Source organism: Leguminivora glycinivorella, chromosome 6 (assembly GCF_023078275.1).
Source record: "Leguminivora glycinivorella isolate SPB_JAAS2020 chromosome 6, LegGlyc_1.1, whole genome shotgun sequence".
NCBI lineage: Eukaryota > Metazoa > Arthropoda > Insecta > Lepidoptera > Tortricidae > Leguminivora > Leguminivora glycinivorella.
The window spans coordinates 1,836,375-1,862,998 of record NC_062976.1 but is presented as its reverse complement, the minus strand read 5'-3'; the positions used below and the strand labels follow the sequence as shown (position 1 = coordinate 1,862,998).

General features: G+C 37.3%; 1 protein-coding gene across 1 annotated transcript; it reads right to left on the bottom strand.

Moving 5' to 3' along the window:
* Positions 1-852: 852 nt before the first annotated feature.
* Positions 853-26,508, bottom strand: LOC125227251 (lysosome-associated membrane glycoprotein 1-like). The gene is made up of 6 exons (XM_048131511.1): positions 26,321-26,508; positions 25,259-25,615; positions 10,118-10,342; positions 7,741-7,932; positions 3,518-3,664; positions 853-3,099 (listed from the first exon to the last, which is right to left on the bottom strand). Exons 1-5 carry the CDS (start codon positions 26,376-26,378, stop codon positions 3,522-3,524), a joined length of 975 nt encoding a protein of 324 aa, XP_047987468.1. The 5' UTR covers positions 26,379-26,508; the 3' UTR covers positions 853-3,099; positions 3,518-3,521.
* Between the last annotated feature and the right edge of the window lie 116 nt (positions 26,509-26,624).

The following is a 26,624-nucleotide window of genomic DNA, read 5'->3' as shown; positions in this document are numbered from 1 at the left end:
GAACGCATAATATGCAGGAGGCGTATTAATGAGACTCGACTCGGCGAGCCTAGTGGACGCCAGGCTTAACAGGTTGAGTACCAATACGAGATGTATACCTGAGCATTTCTTTTTTTTTTTTCGCCACTTTTATAAAATGTGATATTTTGAAAAAAATTATGGTACTCAGAATCAGCTTCTTCAATCATAGTAGTTAAAATAAAAGTCCCATACGATTTTTTCTTATTTTGTTACCATTTTCCATACATGTTGTGTGTGGTAACAAAGGAGGAAAGTAACAAAAATGTATGGAAATTCTGGGACACTTTTTGTCTCCCAGTGAGATTTAAAGTACTCGTGATTCTGAGTACAATTAACCTAAAATTCCCAAAAAAAAATTAAATTAAAAAAAATGGCAAAAAAAAAGAAATGCTCACCTACCATAGGAAATATGTCGGTGTTAAACTTGTGGTAGGACCATACTATGTTTCGGTATTTATTTTTTAGACTAGATTCAACTCCTCTACAGCACTGGTCCCACCGCGAGCTAGTAAGCTATGAGCTATCGGCTATAAAAACGAACAAAAGATAATCACTCCGGTGTAAATAAAAGAGACACGGCGATGTTTATAGTTACTCGCCCAGCGGTGAGCTATCTATATCGCCGTGTCTCTTTTATTTGCACGGGAATGCTTATCTTTTGTTCGTTTTTATAGCCGATAGCTCATAGCTTACTAGCTCGCGGTGGGACCAGTGCCGACAACTACAACTCTTTTCATATACGTGTTCAGTAGTATTACTTGTAAATATAATTATAACTGTACATATGCATATTTATTGTAACTGCTTTATATGGAAAATAAAAGTCGATTATGGCAATAAAAAACATTTATTTATTTTCAGTATTACATTCTCGTTTTTCATATTGGCCAAGCAAAAACATAAGGAACATGAGACGCAAATTCTGATATTACATAAGCTCTAAATGTGTTGAGAAAGGTCCTCGAAATTGGACCGAAACATGTCGAACGCTATATCGACTTAATACATGAGTAACCCGCTTAAAATACTTTTAAATATGTTTGAGTCTCACGGGAGTTTTTTAGTTAAAAAAAAAGCTCTAAATGTCTTTGGGACCCAATAAAAGTTTATCTATTCTTATTTTTTTGCTTGGCCTATAAAAAAACAATTACTTTTAGCTACTAACTTGAGTACGTTGTGTTACGTATAAAATAAACGATATTTTCAATTATGTAATATTTTTAATTTCTCTCATCTTTACATAAGACAGATATCATTTCGAATGTAAGAAAAAGACCATTGGGTATTTTATGCAGTAGGTGTAATTAGATAATGTCAAATAACATTAATCATTATTAACTTCAAATATTAAAACATAAATTACCTGCTTTAAAAACTTTAAGCTTCTGCATTTCATCTAACCTTAAAAAACTAAACTCAGTTGGCAAGCTCAAGTTAGTAGCTAAAAGTTTCAAAGTCTTCCATCACCCTTTACATCGGACCCTCTCTTTCTACTTTTTTTTTAATTGCACCCTCCTTAATCAAGAGTCAATCAAGTCCTGTTACTGGATACGTTTCACAAACCAGTTCAAAATGGTTTATCTTCTATGTAAGGTTTAAAATAAAATGTACAGACATCAGAAGTGGGATTTCTGTAGTTTTTTTTTTTTAGGTTATCCAGCACATTGTACTTAATGAATATCTAGAATACTAGGTTTAGGTAATTCTAAAAGACACTGTTAATACCATACATTAAATATAAGAAGATTATACCATCCCATATATTAAAATGCGACTGCCTAAAGACGCGCAAAAGATGGCGCCACTAAAAATATGCCTTGTTGCCATCGATTATACTTGTAAATGGCGTTAAGTGGCACTTTCAATTTATGGCTTCATAGTGACACTTAATGCCAATCTACAAGTCATCATCATCATCATCATTATCAGCCTATCCTCGTCCACTGCTGGACATAGGCCTCTCCTAATGCACGCCACTGCTCCCGATCTTCAGCTAATCTCATCCAGCCAACACCAGCCAACTTGCGGATGTCGTCACTCCATCTTGTCACAGGGCGTCCTGCACCACGTTTACCGAGTCGCGGTCTCCACTCAAGAACCTTTCGGCTCCACCGACTGTCTGTCCTGCGACTAACGTGACCAGCCCACTGCCACTTCAATCAACAAGTAATCGATGGCAACAAGGCATTTTTAGTGGCGCCATCTACTTTATGCACTTCTTTAGGCGGTCGCATGAATGGGATGGTATAATCCTGTAATATTTAATCTATGTTAATACCAACTATAGTAACTTTTGGACAGACATTGACATCTAGTTATACAGCGGTATAACTGAGTTCAAATTATTGAATCTTTGGATAAAATGTCATCGCACACTGATATCTTAAAAAAATCAATTATAATCATTAAAAAAAATCTACTTTCTGCTATTACTAAATAACATCACATAATGTATACATATATGTAATAGTTCTACCTCTTTTAATTGTTCTCAGTCCAATAAGAAATTATAATTCAGTTATTTCTAAGATATAGAAATTAAAAGATATATATAATTACTATGACTCTATTATTATGGCCAAAACGACGAAAACAAAGACACCCACAAAACACAAATAAAATCAATTATTTTCAAACATATTTAAATTGGCTGGATTTTAATTTTTTTTTTCACCTTTTCAACACATAAGTGCGAAAGAGACAGATTTAGCTTATACCTGACAAGCAAGTTACACCTTAGCAAAAAAGTAGATATGGAACATTTTTTTATGATAGCAACACTTTCTGTTCTCAAACAAAAGTTGCCATATGCAAATCGGTTGACACAGACGGTGGCGCCCCTATTATTCAACTTTTTTGCTAGGCTGTACTGGTTTCTAAATTCAAAAATCGTTACCGGATGTTGCCAGCATAAAGAAATCCTTGAGCAAATCACATCGAATAATTTTCCTATAATAATGATGATGGGAATATATATGTATGAGATTTAACCACGAAATGTCTTTAGGTAAATGCGGTGATTGTTTACCTGTTACTATTTATATATTGACTACTTTTTTATTTAATCCGATACGTCATCTAAAAAAGAAAGAAATGTGGGTTAGGATACAATAATAAACAATAAAAATGTTAGAAATTCAGTTCGACGACAGTTTTAAGGTATACATACTTAGACTTTTTGAAAGTTCACAATAGATACTACTTTTCGTTTTGTAAAATACGCACTATATTTTTAAACTATTAGTTATAAATTGTATTCAATCAATAATCAAAGTAACATTAGTGTAAATACTGGCCTGTTCACACAGACAGGTAGCCGCGGGCGACTAAGCGGCGGCGACGCGATGGAAACCAAAACTTGGAACACTACTGACCTGTTCACATGGACAGGTAACCGGGGGCGGCGGGCGACTAGGTACGCGATCAGTACTACGACTACCATGCCACCGAGAGTACAGCCTCCTGTGGCATAACTAACACTAGTACATGTACTGACCTGTTCACATGGACAGGTAACCGCGGGCAGCGGAGCGGCGGCGGGCGGCTAGGTACGCGATCAGTACAACGACCACCATGCCACCGAGAGCGCAGCCCACTGCAATCGGGACGGCGTCGGGAATGTCGCCACTGGAGCAGTCGCGAGCTGTAAAAATATTGAACAAAATGTTAAAAATGTCGACAAAATCCATACTAATTTTATAAATGGGAAAGAGCGTGTCTCTGTTTGTTTGTCCGTCTTTCACGGCAAAACGGAGCGACGAATTGACGTGATTTTTTATGTGGAGATAGTTGAAGGGATGGAGAGTGACATAGGCTACTTTTTGTCTCTTTCTAACGCGAGCGAAGCCTCGGGCAAAAGCTAGTAACTAAATATATTGTCAAAATAAACCACAAAGAAATCAATGATAAAATTGTGTATTTTGTAACAAATACTATCACAATAAAATAATGGCAAACGATTAACAGCTTGTTAGAACCACCGCAGATACCTACTTCAATTTATATGGAAGCCTAGGGTTTTATTTTTGTCATAGATATTAGCAAAGAGGATCGACCATTATAGAGAGTTACTGTCAAAGTAAAATGTGTAATCACAGTGCATAGACTGCCATCTCTCGACACAAGATTAAAACTTTTGAACCTCAGTTTCGACAATTTGGCCCATATTGTTAGCTTGATATGTTTGTGTTAAAATGTCAAATATTAATATTAGCGCCATCTAGCCGAGCGTCCCCCAAAGGTGTAACGCCATCTAGGCCACCGTACCTTTTTCTGTAAGGCTTTGAGGTACGTTTTTTTTCTTAGACTATCCGTCTATACGTAGTTACATATGTCTTTGATATTAGTTAAATATATGCCATATTCATCGTAGTCTGTTTGTACACTCCATCTGTATGGGATCATAGTTTTAGCATGTAAACAATTAAGACTCAAGTAATATTATAAATGGGAAAGTGTGTGTGTGTCTGTTTGTTTGTCCGTCTTTCACGGCAAAACGAAGCGACGAATTGACGTGATTTTGTATGTGGAGATAGTTGAAGGAATGGAGAGTGAGTAGTGTGACATAGGCGACTTTTTGTCTCTTTCTAACGCGAGCGAAGCCGCGGCCAAAAGCTAGTAACAAAATATTTTGAGGTCAAAATGGGGTTGAAAATTGAAATATTTTAGCTTCTTTTTTCTAGTAGAAATTCAGGAGACCCTAGCTTGTTACTAGTATTTATTGTATAAAATGGTTACATAAATACACAAGTGACAGCACATTAAATGACGCACAGACATAATATATTATATTATATCCATTGCACAACATTCCAACAGACACCGGTGTTTGCTTCGATAACGCAATGATAACTTATGTGTCATAGTTAGAAAAACCAAATAATTAAGTACGATTAAAGTAAAAATAGTAAGTAGTAGGTTATTAAACTGTAAACAACATTAGAACATAGAAAAGTTAAAAAATACTATGTTCAGCAGAAATTTTCCATGAAATACTGTCGACACTTCAGAGTATTCAAACAAAAAATGTAAATATCAGTAAATTTTAAGTGTTTCTCTAATCACGGAACAAAATAATAAAGGCAAAAAGTTGATTGACCTTCGAGCAACACGAACTGTACGTACAAATATTCAAAATGGCGACGTTTGACGCTCAATTGCGCCTCTTTTTGTTTACATATCATCGCCATTTATTTCATACTTTTATAAGTGGATTCCGATAGATAGATTCCATAGAATAAGGAATATTTATACTTTTCACATGTACTTATAACAGTTCTACCAATTCGCAGTTGGAAGGACTAAATAAAAAAAAATACTGCTAAGGTAGGCTTTGGCAGTATTTTTATTCATATTATTAAATTAAAACGGGACTTAATCGCGTAAAACTTACGTTTTATATTTAACCCGACGTTTCGGACATGACATTACGTCCGTGGTCACGGGTAGACTGGATGGACGGACGGACGGACGGACTGGACGGATATAGTATTTTTATTGCTTAACTTTTATACATTTCTACCAAAAAACGTCCAAAAATATTTGGAATTGACTGGTTATGCCTTACTAATATGTACACCGTTATATAGAAGACAAGTAGGTATTTTTCAAATGTCAAATATATTTTATACGTGGGATTAAGTTTTGTTTACTAAACGGACGCCGCGCGTCTTTATTTATATTTTTAACCCCCGACGCAAAAACGACGGGGTGTTATAAGTTTGACGTGTCTATCTGTCTGTCTGTGGCATTATAGCTCCCGAACGGATGACCCGATTTAGATTTAGTTTTTTTTTTCTTTGAAAGCTGAGTTAGTCGGGAGTGTTCTTAGCCATGTTTCATGAAAATAGGTCCACTATGTCGGGTTTTTTTTTTTTCAAAATTTAAAATTAGTGGTTAGGTTATTAGTGTCCCAATTTATAAATTCTCATGCTCTATCTAATCTTATTACAAAATTCAACATATATCTCACTATTCCTGACTAGTTTACACACACATGTACTATCTGATAGCGAAGTGCGTGACCCGAGCGTTTTTCTGTTATCAGTTTTTTTATTCATATTATTAAATTAAAACGGGACTTAATCGCGTAAAACTTACGTTTTATATTTAACCCGACGTTTCGGACATGACATTACGTCCGTGGTCACGGGTAGACTGGATGGACGGACGGACGGACGGACTGGACGGATATAGTATTTTTATTGCTTAACTTTTATACATTTCTACCAAAAAACGTCCAAAAATATTTGGAATTGACTGGTTATGCCTTACTAATATGTACACCGTTATATAGAAGACAAGTAGGTATTTTTCAAATGTCAAATATATTTTATACGTGGGATTAAGTTTTGTTTACTAAACGGACGCCGCGCGTCTTTATTTATATTTTTAACCCCCGACGCAAAAACGACGGGGTGTTATAAGTTTGACGTGTCTATCTGTCTGTCTGTGGCATTATAGCTCCCGAACGGATGACCCGATTTAGATTTAGTTTTTTTTTCTTTGAAAGCTGAGTTAGTCGGGAGTGTTCTTAGCCATGTTTCATGAAAATAGGTCCACTATGTCGGGTTTTTTTTTTTTCAAAATTTAAAATTAGTGGTTAGGTTATTAGTGTCCCAATTTATAAATTCTCATGCTCTATCTAATCTTATTACAAAATTCAACATATATCTCACTATTCCTGACTAGTTTACACACACATGTACTATCTGATAGCGAAGTGCGTGACCCGAGCGTTTTTCTGTTATCACACTATCAGACCGGTCGATGCCGATATGCGTACAATGCGAAGAAATTAATTACAGTTTGATAAATGACTTGATTAGGGCAGAAATCACGTAGCTATCGGCGTACGTTTTCAACTGACTTTAACTTGTTTTTGCTGCGTGATTCATTATATTTGTCGTATCTAACAAGGTGATAATAATCGTCTGCCTGTGTCGATACAAACACTACCTACATAAAATATAAACTGAAACTGATATCATGAATATACCATGAAAAACCAACAAAGATGCTACCTCAACCTGTAGCAGAGCCGTGAAAACTTCTGTAAGGTACAGCGGGACAATTTCGACTGCGGGGCAAATGTAACTGATCCATTTTTTTTCCATGTTTTACAATGTTTACATTATGAATTAGAGTGTCCACTGGTTATATATGGCAAGCGTGTTCAGTGGATACATGTGGAACTCAATTTAATAGTGTAATAATGGAAAATATGGCCCCTCCGTCGAGATTTGCCCCGCTGTACCTTAATCGAAATTTTCTTATGGAACTCGTCAGCACCGAATCCTGAGCCAAAATCATTCCTGTAACCTTCTTGAAGTTGGCTAAGCGTTGAAGTATAAGTACGATCTGCTTGTCAACATTACAATGTTGTTGTCGGCATTGCAATGTTGTTGTCGGCATTGCAATGTTGTTGTCGGCATTGCAATGTTGTTGTCGGCATTGCAATGTTGTTGTCGTCATTGCAATGTTGTTGTCGGCATTGCAATGTTGTTGTCGTCATTGCAATGTTGTTGTCGGCATTGCAATGTTGTTGTCGTCATTGCAATGTTGTTGTCGTCATTGCAATGTTGTTGTCGGCATTGCAATGTTGTTGTCGGCATTGCAATGTTGTTGTCGTCATTGCAATATTGTTATCGACATTGCAGTGCTGTTATCAGCGTTCGTCCTGAGTTCTGACCTGTTGTTTTCTTATACTATACAACTTACCAGCACTGAATCCTTTGCCAGAAGCGTTCCTGAAGGCCTCCTCCTGCAGCCGACTCAGTGTTAAGGTGGCAGCAATGTTGTTGTTGTCAGCGTTCATCTTGAGTTCTGTTGCGGGCGTGCAACGGTAGGACGCGGCGAGGGGCGTTTGCCATTCTGGCGTCTGGTGGGACAGGTTGATGGTGTTTACATTGGCTGGGGAAAAAAGGCTTTATTAGTACATTTAGGTCTCAAATTCTCAGCAAAACGTTATTGTTATATTTTATACATGTGTAACGTAAAAAGTACCAGTGTTCGACACGCTAACACAGATTTACAGCCTTATTTCACATTTGTTGACAGTGACTTATGATTTACAGTGGCATTTACTGGCACTCTGTAGGGATAGGGATACTTTCTGGTAGGTATAACTACTGATGAGAGAAAATTGTTTGACAGAAAGAGGGCCCAGACAAGTCAAGATGGTAGGTATAACTACTGATGAGAGAAAATTGTTTGACAGAAAGAGGGCCCAGACAAGTCAAGATGGCGACCGTATTTTTTTTTAACAAATATGTCGTTTCTCTCAATAGAAAGTAATCTAAACGCTAATGCACAGTCAGCAGCAGAAGTTCCGTAGCGGGCAAGGTGTTCAAAATGAACTTGACACGATCTTATTTTTAAGACAATAAGAGCGTGTTAGGATCATTGTGAACACCTTGCCCGCTACGGAACTTCTGCTGCTGACTGTATCTGGCCTAATATGTGAGAGAGTTATTTCTTACAGTATATTAGAGCAACAGACATACATATTAGCGTTTCGCTCCATACGGCGCAAACGATTAGCATCATCTAGCAACACTAGGTAATAAGTATAGGTAGCGTGTGATATGCGTAAATCGTAAAACACATCTAGTTTCTCTTTCCTAAATTCTAAGTTCATTTCTATCTAGTATTAGTTAGATATATTTGGACAGCTAGAAGAACTAACATCTCTATTTTGGAAGAACTTAATATCACCACACGCCTCTCCAAAATATGCCAGGAGCGAACCCTTAGATTTTTCGGTCACATCATGAGATCACCAATGCATAATATGGAGAAGTGTATCATCTTGGGGCGAATGAACGGTAAACGCGCTTGGGGTGGGGCTCGTAAGAGATGGTCTGACTGTGTGAAGAAGTCGACTGGCGGCAGCCTATATCGTGCAGTCCACATGGCTTATGACCGCGTTCAATGGAGACACGCTACTTGTGGTCGCGATCCTCAGCATTGAGGGAACGAGGAAGAAGTTAGATATATTATTATTATTTTCATGTTTAATCTCGTATATACATGTACAACTATAGCAAGTATTACGTAGTAAACATAGTTTATCAAACTAATAGAACAGCGTCTGTTCGTTTGACGGTACGATAAGATTAGTACGAACTGACGACTCATACAAACAAATATTGTTCATATTTCCGTCACACTAAATAGCTATAAGTTATCGTATAGTGGACTAGCTTGCCCGCGGCTTCGATCACGCTAAATTCGAAAATTGCGGAAGTGGGAGTTAAGAGTCAAAAAGTAGCCTATGTCACGCTCCATCCCTTCAACTATCTCCACTTTCAAAATCACGACAATTCCTCGCTCCGTTTTGCCGTGAAAACGGACAAACAAAATGACACACACCTTTCCCATTTATAGTAAAGTATGGATACATACAATCACGCCTGTATCCCATAAAGGGGTAGGCAGAACACATGAAACTACTAAAGCTTCAGTGCCACTCTTGACAAATAAGGGGTTGAAAGAAAACGAAACTGTGACATTGCAGTGACAGGTTGCCAGCCTCTCGCCTACGCCACAATTTAACCCAATTAAAACCCACAATTTAACCCGATTTAAAGTATGGATAATCAGAGTATATCCCGCTTGCTCCTTATTTGACGAATTATTTTATTACACGGTGTAATACAAGGAACTCGAAGATTTTATGGGTATTAACCCCTCGTATGCGGCCTGTGAATTTTGATCATTGAAATAGTGACCTTGACATTTAAAACAATCGATTAAAATTCCCACGCACGGATCCGTGTTTAAGCATACGAGGGGTTAACAAGCATTTCTTAGGCCAATAGAAAGAAAAACTAAAGAGCATGGATGTCATTAGAAGTCCTAAGCTAGAGTAAGGTAAGACTAAGCTGACCGCATTTAGGCGATTTTAGTAAAACCTAATTTTAGCAGTGTTACTTGCAATTTTTTAACTACACTTCACTCAATAACTCTTCTTCTAATAACACTTCTGTGATGTCATTCTTAGCGAATAAGACTGTCAACGTGTGGTTGGTCTCGTAGACCGCCTGCCAATAGTGAGCCACTGTGTGTGTGTACCATGACAATATTAGATACTTACTGATATTAGGGAAGATGGACGCCACAAGGCTAGCGTTCAAGCTCTTCATCTCATAAGACTTGGTAGTGTCATTCTTCGCGAAGAGAACAGTGACTGTGTGGTTGGTTTCATTGGTTGCTGGCCAGCCGATGGTGAGCCACTGTTCCATACCCTCGCAATTGCCGGAGATGATTGAAGCGTTGGCTGGGACATTGAGGATCACGTGGATCAACTCAGAGGAGGAAGCTGGAAAGAAAGAAACTATTAGTTTTCACATTTTATAACTGAAGTACCGGGCGACCCAGCATCGCTCGGTTCTATTTTATTATATCACGTCTTTAGATAAAAAAAAACTCTTATAAATACAAAAGTTTTAGTTAATGTTAGTTTTTTGGACACTTAGAGACCTTATACATCTCTGAGATTTTGATTATATTTTTAAACTTAATTTGTAACCTTGATTGGCCCTTATTTGTAAACTTGATTTGTTCTTTAATGATTGACAACTAGAGACTTGTACATCTCTTGAAATGTGTAATTTAGCTGTTCATTTTCTGTATTTTTTTTTTGTATTATTTGACAAAAGTTTTTACTTTTAAATATTTTAATTTTATAAAATTTGACTCTTGGAGACGCTATACATCTCCATGGATTATTTGATTAAGTATAATATTTTTACTTGTAATATTCAGTCTTTTACAACTATTGAAGTATTATAGATTTCTTTTATCTTTGTATCTGTTTGCACTTTCTTTATGTATTGATTATAGTTAGTAATAATATGACATTTAGAGACTTTATACATCTCTAATTCTATATCAGTGTATAGCTACTTTGCTTATGATTAATATTTTTAGTTAATATTTCTATTAATTTCATTTGTTTAACTTTAATGAATACTCTGTAATGTTGACATGTAAAAGTGCCCCCGTGGCCTATTTGCTGAATAAATGATTTTGTATTTTTTTTTTTTTTGTAAAAAAAAAAAACTTTATTTCTGGCAGGGAATCGAAACCCTGACACTGACACCAACGATGTGCTTGCGAATATTAGACGAACCCTCTTACGACTGAGCTACGTGTCGTCGATACGCGGACGACGAAATTAGCGACCATATTTTGCGTTTACTAACGGGAAAGAAAAACTGATTAAAACTCATAAATTAGCGTTTTAGGGTAGCAAAGTAAAATTATGTAATGGAGAATTTATTATGCTCAAGCAGACAGGTCGCCCGGTGGTAAATGCTGCTGTGAGAAGTATCTAAATATAATTGGTACCTAAACGCGTTGTTCAAGACATTGGTATTCGAAAAATGGAGGTACTTTAAATTCGGACTTCGGACATCATAATTTATAAAGAATAATCATAAATAATTACCGCAAAGACGCTTGTTCCGTGCAATTAAGTCTTATATAATCACGTTATTAAAATATGAGACATAACCACGCAAGCCATGGCAAGTCAGCATATCACGAGTTAGATAGGTACTAACATAAAATTTGCTAGTAATACGAATGAATGTCGAAGGAAGCAACGGGAGAGGAAAACCGAGGAAAAGGTGGATGGACTGTGAGAAGATATGAAACGGAAACAAGTGAATGATGAGATGACGGGCGATAGAGAGGTATTGAAGAGAAGGACATTTATTTAATTATTAACAACAATATGTTGACACTGCATTACAGACAAGCCAATACACCCAGAAATAGAATCGCTGTGCACAAATTCAAAAAATTATAACAAAACAAAAATACTAGACAACCTATCCATCGACTCACAAAACCTTAAACATTCATGACACATATCCGTCCATCTCTACACAAACGAGTCGCATTCAGGTGCGAACGTCAGAAGCGCATTGAGTAGCGTAAGCGCACGACAGAGCGGCGCATTCCTATGCGACACCATGCTGCGCCGACCCCAAATGACTGGGATTGGGGCAGACGAATGATGGTAAAATTTGCTAGTGTCTTAACCCTTAAATGCATGACCTTGACAAAGATTTATTCAAATTTGAATTTTGACATGCTGTCAATAGAGTCAAAAATACATGATGCATATATACATCACTATGCATTTAAGGGTTAATGTGTCTTAACGTGCTTTCTATATAATATATATCACTTAAAATCCAGGACCTACGATCGAGAGGCATTAAAAGTAAGGAAGGCTATTGAAGCACAACAAAAATATTTCCTTTACTATACTACGGTACAGGAAGGGCACAGATTATAGTACATATTTTTCAGTACGTGTATATCGTATAGAACCAACAAGATATTTACCCTAAATACTAAGCTAACAATTCAACAGGCAACCGTGCTCGGCATAACAATTGAGGAGCGTCTTTTCAAAAGGGCTTATTTCCACTTTGAACTTTTTTTGGGAAATCGAGAAAAACATAATTGCGCGGTATTGATTTTGAAATTAATATTTAATTTGCAAAATTGTAATATTGTAAGTTGACGTTAATGCTATGATTACATCAAACGTAACATGTGTACCAAAATAAATATTTAATTACCATATTATATTTTTGAGAATTAAGCGCTTTTGATGCGAACTTTTGGGAACTAAGACCTCTTGTTATTTTAAAATAGTTTTTTTTGGATTTTGTATTACCGTTAGTTAATATCAATGTTATTAGTATAGTACTACATACATTGGTTTATCCACATAAATAATCATTATCATTACACATTCTTCAAAATGTGTTCTAAACATACATACATACATACATACATACATACATATACAGACATATAATCACGCCTGGATCCCATAAAGGGTTAGGCAGAGCACATGAACTACTAAGTTTCAGTGCCACTCTTGGCAAAAAGGGGTTGAATTGAAAGAAATCCAAATTGTGACATTGCAGTGACAGGTTGCCAGCCTCTCGCCTACGCCACAATTAAACCCATATCCCACAGTCGACAGTCTTCTAAACTTTGATGTTAATTTTTTTTTTTTAAAGATCAGGGCGAGACTTTTTGAACTTTAAACTCAATACAACACGTAATTTTCTATACTAAGAAAAACTGCATTCATAGTTTAAAAAAAAGAAAAAATGGAAATAAGCCTAACTAATAACCTAGCAGACAAGTGCGACCGTCATATTGTGTCTGATATCGAATTTACGTCATGATGCAAATAGTGAAATGTAAATATATTGTAGTATTTATACAAAGACGAAGGGTAGGTAGATATAATGATACAACAATTTCTGGTCTTTAACGACATCCCCTCTTGCCGCCCAATGTACAATAAAATATACATTTGGTTTCCACGAAATGAAATGAAACGCAACTCAATTTCAAGTGCAGCTAGAATCAAACTTCCTTAGCAAAAATGTTGTATGGTGGTCGTTACTAGGCTAAAATTTTCGATAAAACTCAAGTCGGTCATCAAGTAGAACGACGAATCAATTTTTCAGAATTCTAGGGTCTGCGTTTCGATCAAGTTCATATTTTTATTGTTTATATTATACGTTATTATGGGAACAAATCAATGGGAAATAAGATGTCATATATTAAAGAAAAAATGACGAGCACCACCAGTCTTTAGCAATCCGGGCTAACGTCATGAACCCCTAGGCCACACCGTCCGTTTTTTTTCCTTAATATATGACATTTTATTTTGAGTTTTAGTTTATATTATAGTTAAGAACTATCAGTTTTCCTAGCTCAGCGAGAAGTGATTCTATTGGTCCTTATTGTCCTTAACAACACATCCCTCCCATCTTTGGTAAAACAACTCTGAAAAATCGAGTTTAGTCTTTTAGCAGATGACTAACTTGAGAGTTGAGTCTTCAAAACTCTTAGACTAGGAGGTCCAAAGTAGTCACAACCCTTTCTCAATTTGTAACACGTAAGCGGTTGTGTTTAGTTCTGATCAACATGTACGAATAAGAATAAAATTCTTCATTTTCGATTGTGGTTTGTCGATGAACAAAAACAAAGTGGTTGACTGGGGGTTTCCCAGCCCCGTTTCGATTAGGGAAGTTCTAATGTTACGATACTTGAAATGTATCCGGGTCAGTGTTATGTGATGTGAGATGTGAGTCACTTAATTTCTGTGGTCGAAAAAAGTTCCGGTTTGTTCAGTTCCGAATTTTAACATGACAAGGATAAACATGCGATTGTTTGCGTGTCTTTATAATTATCTAAAGTCATTATTGCATAGACTCATAAGGCTCTTTCGTCGCTTCTATTGATAGCGTTCGTATACCGTTTCTACACGTATGTACTCAACTTTCAGATGATCTATAAAGCAGATGAAGCACTAACCTAACCACAAAATTAAAATTTTGAAAAAACCTCCGACCGCGACATAGTGGACCGATTTTCATGAAACATGGCTAAGAACACTCCCGACTAACTCAGCTTTCAGACAAAAAAACTAAACCTAAATCGGTTCATCCGTTTGGGAGCTACGATGCCACAGACAGACACACACACAGACAGACACGTCAAACTTATAATACCCCGTCGTTTTTGCGTAGGGGGTTAAAAAGACAAACATATGACTCGTTTCAAGACTTGAAACAGAACGCCACCGGTATTTAGAAAATGCACCAAATGTTTGCACAGGTCGACATAGTCACGTAACGAGTGAGTCAGTCTTATGCGCCCGCGCTCCGCGGACAAAAGATCGCCCGTGAAAACGCCTTGTTGTTTGAATTGCAGCATGACTGTGAGGAGTGCTTGGTGTCCTTTATATAGGTCAATATCATACGTCGCAAAATGGGAGTACTGATAAGTGATAAGCAAGTATGTTATGTTTGTATTGCACTGGACCCAAAAAACAGTTAAATAAACATCTACTCCCTTCATATTCTTTAACTAACTTTAAACTGAATTAATCCGATCCGAAGATGTTGGCTTATACCTAAAACAATTAAAATAATGAGAAACAGACGGACAGAGTCGCACCATAAGGGTTCCTTTTGTACCTTTTTGGTACGGAACCCTAAAAAGAGTAGAAATTAAAGAGTGGCAAGATCGTACACTTTCGTCCGTTTCAAATCAATGCATGAATGTGATGGATGTTGAGTTCTACATATATCCACTGAACACGCCTACCATATATAACCGGTGGACACTCTATTCAATAATGCAAACATTGTAAAACATGGAAAAAATGGACCAGTTACATTTGTCCCCGAGTCGGGATATGCCCCGCTGTACCTTACATAATTTCTAAATTGACTTATCGCACTATTATTTAGATATAAAAACAGGTAACACTATAACAATAACGTAATCGAATTTACCCACGAAGAGGAAAATAAACGCCAATAAAAGTATCATTAATATCCTTACAGATATCTGATTTTGCCAAGATTGGCCAGGTCCGTTTCATTATATTAAGTTCTGTGAAGAGTAACAGGAAAAGTAGACGACTCACATAAGCATCGGCCACAAACGCTAAAGTAATCTGGTTTCGCTATAAGGAAAAACAATCGTCAAAATTGCGACAAAAATGCAACCTTTGCAAAGGCTGATTTGATTCGGTTAAATTAGGATAGGTACATAAATAATTTGTAAATTGTATTTTTTGTCTATGTTAGTTTATTCGGTGTATTGGTGTTTATGCTGTAATGCCGTGTAAACTTATTAAATCTTATACTTTTAAACGAGCAATTCTTGTATATTTATTTATTTATTTATTTATATATATCTTATACTATTAAACGAGCAATTCTTGTATATTTATTTATTTATTTATTTATTTATTTATATATTTATTTATATATACCGACGATCTTGGAAACCGCTCTAACGATTTCGCTGAAATTTGTTTTGTGGGGGTTTTCGGGGGTGAAAAATCGATCTAGCGTAGCCTTAGATCCCGGAAAACGCGAATTTTCGAGTTTTCATGAGTTTTTCTTTCGCATTTGTAAACGTAAAATATGGTCCTTAATTTCGCCGCGCGCGCATCGATTCCGCTTAGCTCAGTCGCACGAGGTCGGTCTAATGTACGCAGATAGATCGTAGGTGTCAGGGTTTCGAATCCCGGTCAGAAATTAAGTTTTTGTTTTTTGTCTTTTTTTTGTTTTTGTATTTATAAGTGTTTTTTTTTTATCTAAAGACGTGATATATTAAAATAGAACCGAGCGAAGCTCGGTCGCCCAGATATTATATATTTATTTACACTGACGATCTCAGAAACCGCTCTAACGATTTCGCAGAAATTTGTTATGTGGGGGTTTTTGGGGGTGAAAAATCGGTCTAACTTATCCTTAGGTCCCGGAAAACGCGAATTTTCGAGTTTTCATGCGTTTTTCTTCGCGCGCCATCTCGTGTGCAGTAGTTGTACTGTTAAGACAGAATTCTTTCGGTTGATGTAAGTACTATTTATTGCAAACACTAGATGGCGACACAGGTCAAGGCTAAAACGAATAGAAAAATACACTATTTGAGTTTTTGTGGCGAAATGCGCGCCATCTCGTGTGGAGTAGTTGTGTTGTTAAGGCTGAGAATTCTTTCGCTCGATGTAGGTACTATTCATTTTTGAACTAGATGGCGACACATGTCAAGGATACGAAACAGAACCGAGCTTGTTGCCCAGATATTAAATAAATAATTCTTTGAAAAGATACTCGGGAAGGTAAGAAACTTAGGGATTATTTACACGGTGTGAGAACTCGTATTACGAGTTTTAGTGCCTTGCAGTATTTTATTGGAGTGATGAAAGTATATACGTTTAACAGTCCGCTCCCACCATTAGTGTTCCCTGAAAAATACCTCTCTCCCAGGCAAAGACATATGTAACTCCGTACAGACTGATAAAGTCTAAGAAAGAAACGTACCTCAAAGCCCTAGAGAAAAAGGAAAGGTGGCCTAGATGGCGTTACACCTTTGGGGAACGCTCGGCTAGATGGCGCTAATATTAATATTTGACATTTTAACACATATCAAGTTAACAATAATGGGTCAAATTGTCAAAACTGAGGTTCAAAAGTTGTAAGCTTGTGTCGAGAGATGGCAGTCTATGCACTATGATTACACATTTTACTTTGACAGTAAGGTCTGATTTAGACGGCGTGCGAACTCGCATGCGATTCTAGTTACATTGCGGGCTGTTGAGGTTACATACAATTTTGCACAGCCATCAAATACCGCAATGTAATAAAACTCGCATGCGAGTTCTCGTACCATCTAAATGGGCCCTAACTCTCTATAATACTCAGTGGCGGATTTGCAGTCTTAGCCGCTCTAGGCCCCAGGCCATGTGCCGCCCCTTTCTCAACACCCATAATTATAAACTAGATGCGTACATACACGTTGCGTTGCGATTTGCGAAATGTCGTTACCAAATTGGCAGTGATCGGGGATTTGGATGCCACACTGCGGGATGTCAAGTAGAAACAGTGATATGGATACGTCGTCTAGCCCGTGGTAATTTTTTTTGATGCCATAGTAGACAAATGATCAGTCAGATCGCCTGATAGTAAGCAACCACCGTCGCCCATGGACAATGAGGTTACAAGTAAACTGTGAATTAAACTGTTCGAAAAATAAACACTAACCCGTGTAGGTATTATATTTATAAAATAAACAATACTAAGAGGGCTTTCACGTGAAAAATAGTGAAATCGCACCGAGCGCTTAATCATACCGTGTGTGGTATCAAATTATAGGGCTTTGCGAGTAGTTTACAAATATATAACATATATTATCATAGGACTTTTTCTAATTAGTCTGACAAAATATGAAAAAATGTCCAGAAGTGGTAATAATTGTGACGGTGAAGGCTCGTTTTCAAAAAAATTGCCAAAAATAGATAATAGAAATTTATAATCACTAAGGCGTAACAGCAATTTAAGTAAACGTTGCAGATTATTTTAGTACGAAAATAACTTCGATGTGATGTAGATGTTCAAAGAAATTGTCAGTTAATTTTAGGTAATTTGCCTCGTTTACTCTTTTTCAAAACCTTATAATAAAAATGTCGTCTGAGAAGATTCTAGTCTAGATACGTATTATAAATTTACCAGTTTCAGTATTACGAATTGTCCAAATTTTACAAATAAGATCGACTAATTCAGCGCTATACGCGGGTTTTCCTAAACGTGCATCAGAGAAAAAATCATAATTAATTTAGTGAGCTAACTTTCAAAAATCCAGTCTGATAAGAATCAAGATAATAAGATGCTCCAATTGAAACTTGAACTAAATATATCTATTAGATAACGGAAAGTGTAACATTTCACCGACTAAAACTATCAATTTTACATTATTTTGACGTTTTTGAAAGCACCCTTAAATAAGCAAGTGTTGGTTATGATATTGATAATTAAGTAATTTTTATATAAATTACATATTTTATTGTAAGTGAGGCCTTAGATACTAAACTAATTTAATATAAAAAATGAATTCAGAAGTAATAACTCAGCTTTATTCAGCAGTAAGTAATTGATGATTGGATGTCGCATTTAAAACATTAACCCGTAATAGCAATATACTGACAATTAACTTATAATATAAAGGTGATACTGATATTATAATAAAAACCTGTCCTTTATCTAAAACCACATCAAGCCTGGAATCCCGCGGCAGATTCATACTAGCATAATGATTGCTGTCTTTCACCCCTTATGCCATTCAAATCCCCAATCACTGCAAATAAGTAATTAAAACACTTAATCCGCTCACTGCAATTGCTTTACGCATACTGCTGACAAAACAATCGCAAATCGCAGACACACGCGTAATAGATAACAATAGGTAGGTAGTAGGTACCATCCTATATATTTAACTAAAACGACTTAACTTTTATATGTCGGAGCCGGTAGCTCGACATCAAGGGGCAGGCACCAGCTCCATGGCGGGCGGAAACGGTGGGCATATCACGCACACAAGTCCAACAAATGTTTATGCAACTGGTAACGAATATTACTAATATCAAAACAAACACAATCACTTAAGTTCCAAAACACAAAAAAATCACACCAACTCAAAGCTTTAGCATCACTAAGTTATCAGAACCGGAAACGAATCCGTGGGTCAAGTGGTACACTACTAGGTACTTAAAGCGCACACGTAATCTCACGGCACGGTTATGGGATAGCGCGCGGTCGCGTGTCTCTATTCATCCATGTCCCAAATCTTAATACCCTCTCGGCACCTTAAGGAATGCTTACAACAAATATTTTAATTAATTTCATTACGTACCACATCGGACCCACGGCTACGTTCGGTGGTGTTTACAATATCCGCCCCGTCTCAAAGTACAAAGACATCACTGTGACAATTCCGCTAATGCTGTTAACGTAAACATTGGACCAGGAATGTGGGCCGCCTCCACGGGCCTCAGACACTATAAGGTTACAGGTGCCTTGCGCCGACATATTATATGTAATACGATGTACGAATTAAATATTTATTCTTTGATACGCAAAAATGGATACGATACTTACGCGAGCCTATATAATATTAAGATACTTTGCATTCAAGTTCTTTGTTGTTAATCTTGTTATCCTCAGTGATTCTTTTGCCACGATTTGCCGCCCTTAAAATCTGGCCGCCCTAGGCCCGGGCCTACTGGGCCTTACGGCAAATCCGCCACTGATAATACTCGATCCTCTTTGCTCTAAAGCAAGAGTGAGAGATTACTGAATCGGTGAGCTCCATCTAACACTCTGTCTTCCTATCAGGATACGTAGCCGAATGGCACAAACGCTCACGGAACGAAACGCTCGTAGATATCTATCTCTATCGCTCTTGCGTATTGGCGCGACTGAGCCAGACTACCTTTCGCGTTTCGTTTTCGTTTCGCGTCGCAGAAATGCCATTCGGATACGGCACCAGACCCTTTAGCACAACTTGCCTCGCGCGAGTCCGTACATCAAGCGCGACTTTAAGTATGGACTTGCACGCGACAAGGCAAGTTTGCAGTGCTAGGTGAATTTTTTCATATTTTTTAAACATATGGGTTAGAGGGGGGACGCACTTTTTTTTCCTTTAAGAACGATAGAAAAAATGATTTTAGTAAACCCGTATTCATTTTTAAATACCTATCCAAAAATATATCACACGTTGGGGTTGGAATGAAAAAAAATATCAGGTGTGACTAGGGTCAATCGCCGATCAGTATAAGTATTTAAAAAAAATGTAAAGGACTAAAGTCGTATGTGTGTAAACACGAGTAGGCCCATGAAAGCATTAGCGGATTTAGTGGAACGTATTTGTTTTCTGTATTTCAAGGAAAAGTGTTGGCGCGACTCGATGTCTACGATACGACCTTGACATCGCGTTCAATCAATACATAGGGGATGCACCATGCACGTACAGAAAACCTAAACAGTATCATGTAATTGTAAATAAGGAATATGTAAGAAGTTGATGACAGATGATAGAATTAAAGCCAACGCACGAAGATGTGGTGAAAAAATTTAACTTCCTTGGAGTAAAATCTTATCATTGGAGGCTATAAAATGTCGAATAGGCATATGCTATGGTGGCTGCTAGTTGTCATTGTAATATCAAATAATGGACAGATATTAACAATTGGTTGAAAGATGGTTCAAACCTGACGAAAACATAGGTCTGCTAGAGAATACTCGTTAGAGTGCTGGGGCATTTTATGAATTAATTTATAGGAATAACCTAACCACAAAATTAAAATAAAAAAAAAACCCCCCGACCGCGATGTAATAGACCGATTTTCATGAAACATGGCTAAGAACACTCCCGACTAACTCAGCTTTCAAACAAAAAAAAAACAAAATCTAAATCGGTTTATCAGTTCGGGAGCTACGATGCCACAGACAGACAGACACACAGACAGACAGACAGACACGTCAAACTTATAACACCCCGTCGTTTTTGCGTCGGGGGTTAAAAATAAAGCAAGTGTGTACCATGATGTCCATTGTCCATGTAATTGTGAATCTCGCTGATAGTCAACTGCAAAATTGCACGGAGAAATTATGAATCAATTCATTGATGAATTCGCCATGCATTTTTGCAGCTCACTGCACATATTTATTGAGAATTTCATAAAAAAAACTGTTAAAAAATCATAACCTATATGTGTCTCGATGACATCCTGGTGTCATGAAACACGGCCAAAAGTGAACTCGATAAGAGAATGACTAACTCGAGAGAAACGTGGCCCCGTTTCACCAGCCTTTGTTACGTTTTTACTAAATAGTCTTTCAGAGCATTGTGATTTACTGCAGTGTTGGCTAAGTTTAAGGTTTTGCAAGAACCTTTGACGTAAAAAATAGTCTTCTACTTTAGAAATATTTGTTTACTATTTTATCTGTAGGTATCTGATCAGTGTGATCAACTGATCACTCTGATCAGTAAACGCAGTACAAAATGTCTTTAGAAGCTACGAAAGAACTTGGTATTACCTCATAGACGTTCTTTGACAGATTGGCTTGACTCATTTAGGTTCTGCATATTTTTAAAGGAAACATGGAAAAATTCACACCTCCGTCAGGATTCGAACCTGCGACCACTGAATTGCCGGTGCAGCCGTTCTGACCAACTGAGTAAAAACTGATAAGTATATTTTCATCGCTCGCAGACAATTCTGCATAAAAGTTTAATTTAGGTTCTGATTTGCCTCGTTTCAGTATTATGACCATAAAATTATAACCACGATGACGGGACAGAGAACGAGTTAAACATCAAATAGTTGTGATACTTTCAGGGAAAACTGGCGTTTAATAACGTTTGACCCTTGAATTGTATTACAAGTAACTGTATCCACTTGTATACATAGATAACATGACTCACGGCGTAACAGAAGGCGCATAGTGACATCAATTATAGACAATACGCCACTATGATGCACCGCCGTAATCGCCGTATATCTATTTAAATGGACTACCTGTCTTTATATTCTACAACTGTCGACATCAAATGAATCGGAGCGGCCAAGGCGTTCACAAATATGTGTACACAAGTGTATTTAAAAGACGTTATTGTGTGTTTAGAAGTTTTTCATCACACTCGCACAGTAAATGTGTGTACTTTGCACTCAAGCGGAGCGGGAGTTATATCGTTCCACATATTCTTTATAGTACGTGTGATGAAAAATACTGTGTAAGAATATTGCAAAGTCGAGTCTTTATAACCATTTTTTTTCAAGTTTATTTTCATTTTCCGTTAAGAAACCCCTCTTTGTAACTAATACGTAAGCACTAAACATAGGCGTTTAGTCTTATGTATTAGATAGCGAAAACGTAGGCGTGAGATGGAGATCAGATTTCCATCGATATTACTTTCAGATTTAAGTTTAGATGTACCTAATGTAAGTAAGATTCCAAGAAGCGAAAAGTTCTAGATACCTATTCTAATAGGCAAAGAGGATCGAGTATTATAGAGAGTTACTGTCAAAGTAAAATGTGTAATCACAGTGCTTAGACTGCCATCTCTCGACACAGGCTTGACATGTATTAAAATGACAAATATTAATATTAGCGCCATCTAGCCGAGCGTCCCCTAAAGGTGTATCGCCATCTAGGTCTAGGTAGGTACGTTTTTTTCTTAGACTTTATCTGTCTATACGGAGTTACATATGTCTTTGGTATAGGTATGTCAAACTCGCATTGATTCAAGACAAGACTGAAGACAAATTTGAGACAAATTTACTATCACAATTTTAGTTGCACAATGATTTATGATTTCATCACTCAGGGCCGGATTAAGGATAGAGCGAGTGGAGCGGCCGCTCTAGGCGCCGAATAGTAAGGGGGCGCCAAAATCGTCATTGCGTGGGCGCACACATAGCCCAAAATGGCGAGAGGAGCCAGAAATGAATTTTATTCAGATATTAAAAAAAACTAGATTTGTGATTGTGATTCAGATTATCTGAAAAGTTGCACCACAATGCCACCATGTACAACATTCATAAAGTGGGAGCTGTTGCTACTGTTGCTAGGGCGCCGCGAAAGATGTTTCTAGCTCTTGACGAACCACATTGTTGCGAGGCTGAACGAGAAAGATAATGTTACGTCGCTATCCAAACACTCGGTGTTTATCCGCAATTCAAAGCGGAGTTCCTCTTAAAGCCGAAGGCGCAAAACGTCTCACAGAGGCGCAATTTTGTATGAGTCAAAGGAGCATAAGCGTGATGATGAACGCACTTCTAATAACCCAAATCTAAATACCCCAAAATATGCCAAAGACCGAATAACATGAGAGCATAATTAACCTATTTAATTCCAAGCTTTGCTCTTCTGCAGTTCTGCAATTAGAGTCGAACTTCTCGACTTCTCAATGTCTGTCCAAGTTGGCCATTGCATGCAATTTGCTTTTCTCTCCCATGCCTTGCCTTGGCCCTGAACTAAAGCTCAAATCCGACTGTTATCAGTTATTGGTTTCCTGATCTGCCAGAGCTTGGTCTTTGGCCTCTTTTGTTTCATCACAGCCATTTGTTACATTAACCTCGCGTACGTTTTTCCTATGATAGACAGGGGCTTTTATAGAATCAAGCCCAAAGACGGAGGAACAAACCATTTATTATAGTCGACAAGAGATTTTCCACATATAAACATCTTTAGAGGCTTTGTCAATTCTACAGTAATAAACTAAAAGATTGGTATAACTCTCAATTGCTACCACAGTCCACCCGTCTTATTACACGACCATTAGGTTCATGTATGGTCATAAAGTGTGACCAAGCGTGGTGGCTATCCGGCCATAAAAACAACCAATTTGCAATCATATGCAACACAATATAACAATATCACGAAACGCCCCTCTATTGGACAGATAAGCGTTGATAGCGGTCAGGGGCAGGCCTGCCGGCAGAGCTGAAATGACAATCGCTGACGCTAAACGCCGATCGAAACGCAGTCTAGCTCTGTCCCGTCAATACAGAAGAGCGATAGAGACAGCTAGCTACAATAACGATATTATCGTACAAGCGTTTCTGCATTTGGGTACGTTCTAACGTCACAGATCATGCTAGAATAGAATGCTTAGTTTTCGAACTGTCATCTCTCCCTCCCCCGTTTGGTACCATCCACCTGTATTTCATTGTTCAATAGAATATGTTTCGAGTTTTCGTTTCAGCACAATTTTACATGCATACAATCACGCCTGTACCCTATAAAGGGGCAGGCAGAGCACATGAAACTACGTAAGTGTTAGTGCCAAGCACGATGTGTCGCTTAACTTCAAACCTGGGTAAATCCATTCTACTTTAAGGTTGATTATATAAAAAATGTATTATGATCTGAAAGATTATCAACCTTATAGCAGAATTGATTTACTCAAGTTTGAAGTTAAGCAACACAATTTTATTCTAATAAAAACAAAAACGACTAATTGACTAATGATTGACAGCCACAATTAGTCTATAAAATTGCTAATTAAAGGTCAATTGCCATTACCGTAACCTGCAGTTGTTACATCTTGAAAACTTTGTTACATTTAGGGCCGGTTGCATCAAACCGTCTGTCACCGTTAAAGCATTCGCTAAATTTTATTGTATGGCAAGTTCCATAGACGTCTGCTGCGTGACGATGATGTGTCTGTCAAATTTGGTTGATGCAACTGGCCCTTAGATATGTTTTTTTTAAACCACAATGGTGCAGTGCATCCAACTCCAGAGATGTTGCGTTTGCGTTATCGACCTTTAAAAAGCTCTACATTTCTTTTTGATCAACCCCAGCAAAAAGCTTCCGCAGTCAAAAAAATGTTGTTTTGATGAATAAATTAAAATTGCTGTTTAGTCACTAATTAAGGTCATTACTAAATCACTTATCAAAATATTTTTGTTATAAAATACCTACACTACTATGTGATAACAACATAATACTATACTCATATTCCTGTTCGTGTATGTTTGATATGGTGGCATAACATATAACATCATCAAAACCAGGCATAAATTCAAGTTGTAATCAAAAATAATCAGAGTATGATTTATTTTAAAAGAACACTAATTCAGTTATATCTTCTAATATTGTTGAATTGCATTGCTGAGTTGCCAGAGTTGTGTAGTGAATAATTAAATTGTTTTTAGTGTTCTGTACCTCAAAAAGGAAAAACGGAACCCATATAGGATCACTCGTGCGCTGTCTGTTCGTCTGTCACAGCCAATTTTCTCCGAAACTACTGAAAACAATTAACTTAAAATTTGTTTACCATTAAAAGTACGTAGTAAGTGTTGTTTTGATAGAAATTAATATTTACTCACAGTTAGGCTTGCCATAGGTGACGTTCAACTGAGCAGCAAACTGCACGATGACACACGTGACATTCTTGCCATCCACATACGGCCACAGTCCCTGGTCCGGAGGTCCGATGGGCTTGGGCGGCACAGGGGATGGCTTAGGTGTCGGTGGTGGAGCTGGCGTTGTAGTAGTAGTACTAGTCGTAGACGTTGTTGTGCTAGTCGTAGTGTCGGGTTTCGTGGACGTTGTTGCTGATGGGGTGGTACTTGTAGTCGTTGATGTCGTTGAGTCTGGGGTTGTGTCCGGGGTTGACGGTGCTTCAGTGGTTGTGAGGTCAATGACCTCTGTTGGTGGAAGTTTTGGCACCTCTGCAGATTGGCCTGTTGGGGTAAATGAATAGCTGCAATTCACTGATAGGATTGGTTATATACCAATTGTAATCTGTTGTCAAAAGCATCTATGATATAAAGGCAAGATTATAATCAAAAATATATACTGTTGTCACACCAGATTTACTGTAGAGAAGTTATTACGAGTCTTGGCTGTATATTGACTTAAAAAAAAAAAAAAAAAAATAAAAAATAACAGGAAAATAAAGTCACCTCAAAGAACAGTGTATTTATGCAATAAGGTAATAACTAACAATCTCATTTAATTAAGAGTAAAACAATGAGCAACTGTACAACAATCAAGGTTATTCAGCTATTTAACTATGTATTAAATTTACGTTGTTCTATATTCAATTTGTAGGTAGGACATTATTTAAATTGCTTAAGACATAAATAGATCCCACATATATTTGCTTATCTTTTCATTACTAGAAACACAAAGCTTTAGATACGATATCGCATTTAGAGGCCTGCGATCTAATTACTGGAGAAACATTTTCTAGAAATCATTTTAAAATAAGATGAAGGTACTCTCAGATTCATAGCGTTTTATTGCGCAAATGTCGCCACAGTAATACCGACACGGAGTGCAATGAGCTAAAAAACCCAACGCCCCTTGCATTTACGCGATAAAAAGAAACAAAGACACTGCTTATTCTACATTGCGAAATGAATCCACATAGAAACGGTACTTACCAAGAACCAGGGCGCCACAAATTAATGCCGACAAAAAGTAAAATTTAAACGATGCCATATTCACGAATTGCGTCGCGACAACTACGGTTTTAAATTGCGATTAACAAGCAATAATAGGAACTGCGAGTCAAAAGAAATCGTGATACTCCGGTAGTGAAATTAACGTCAGTCACTCTGCAGTCGCTAGACAGCTGAGCGATGTTGCCAGCGTACGTACTAAATAAAACTAGTGATGTACCATTAACCGGTAACTGCAAGTAGCTCTAGCATGCTCTATGTGTCGCATGCGACATGCGTAAAATTC

Excerpts from the sequence above, each read along its gene's own strand:
- LOC125227251 (XM_048131511.1), bottom strand. The coding sequence starts at position 26,378 with ATGGCATCGTTTAAATTTTACTTTTTGTCGGCATTAATTTGTGGCGCC. Across the intron at positions 7,933-10,117 it reads GTCCATCTTCCCTAATATCA|CCAATGTAAACACCATCAAC; the intron begins GTAAGTATCTAA and ends TTTTTTCCCCAG. Across the intron at positions 3,665-7,740 it reads TGGCAAAGGATTCAGTGCTG|CTCGCGACTGCTCCAGTGGC; the intron begins GTAAGTTGTATA and ends ATATTTTTACAG.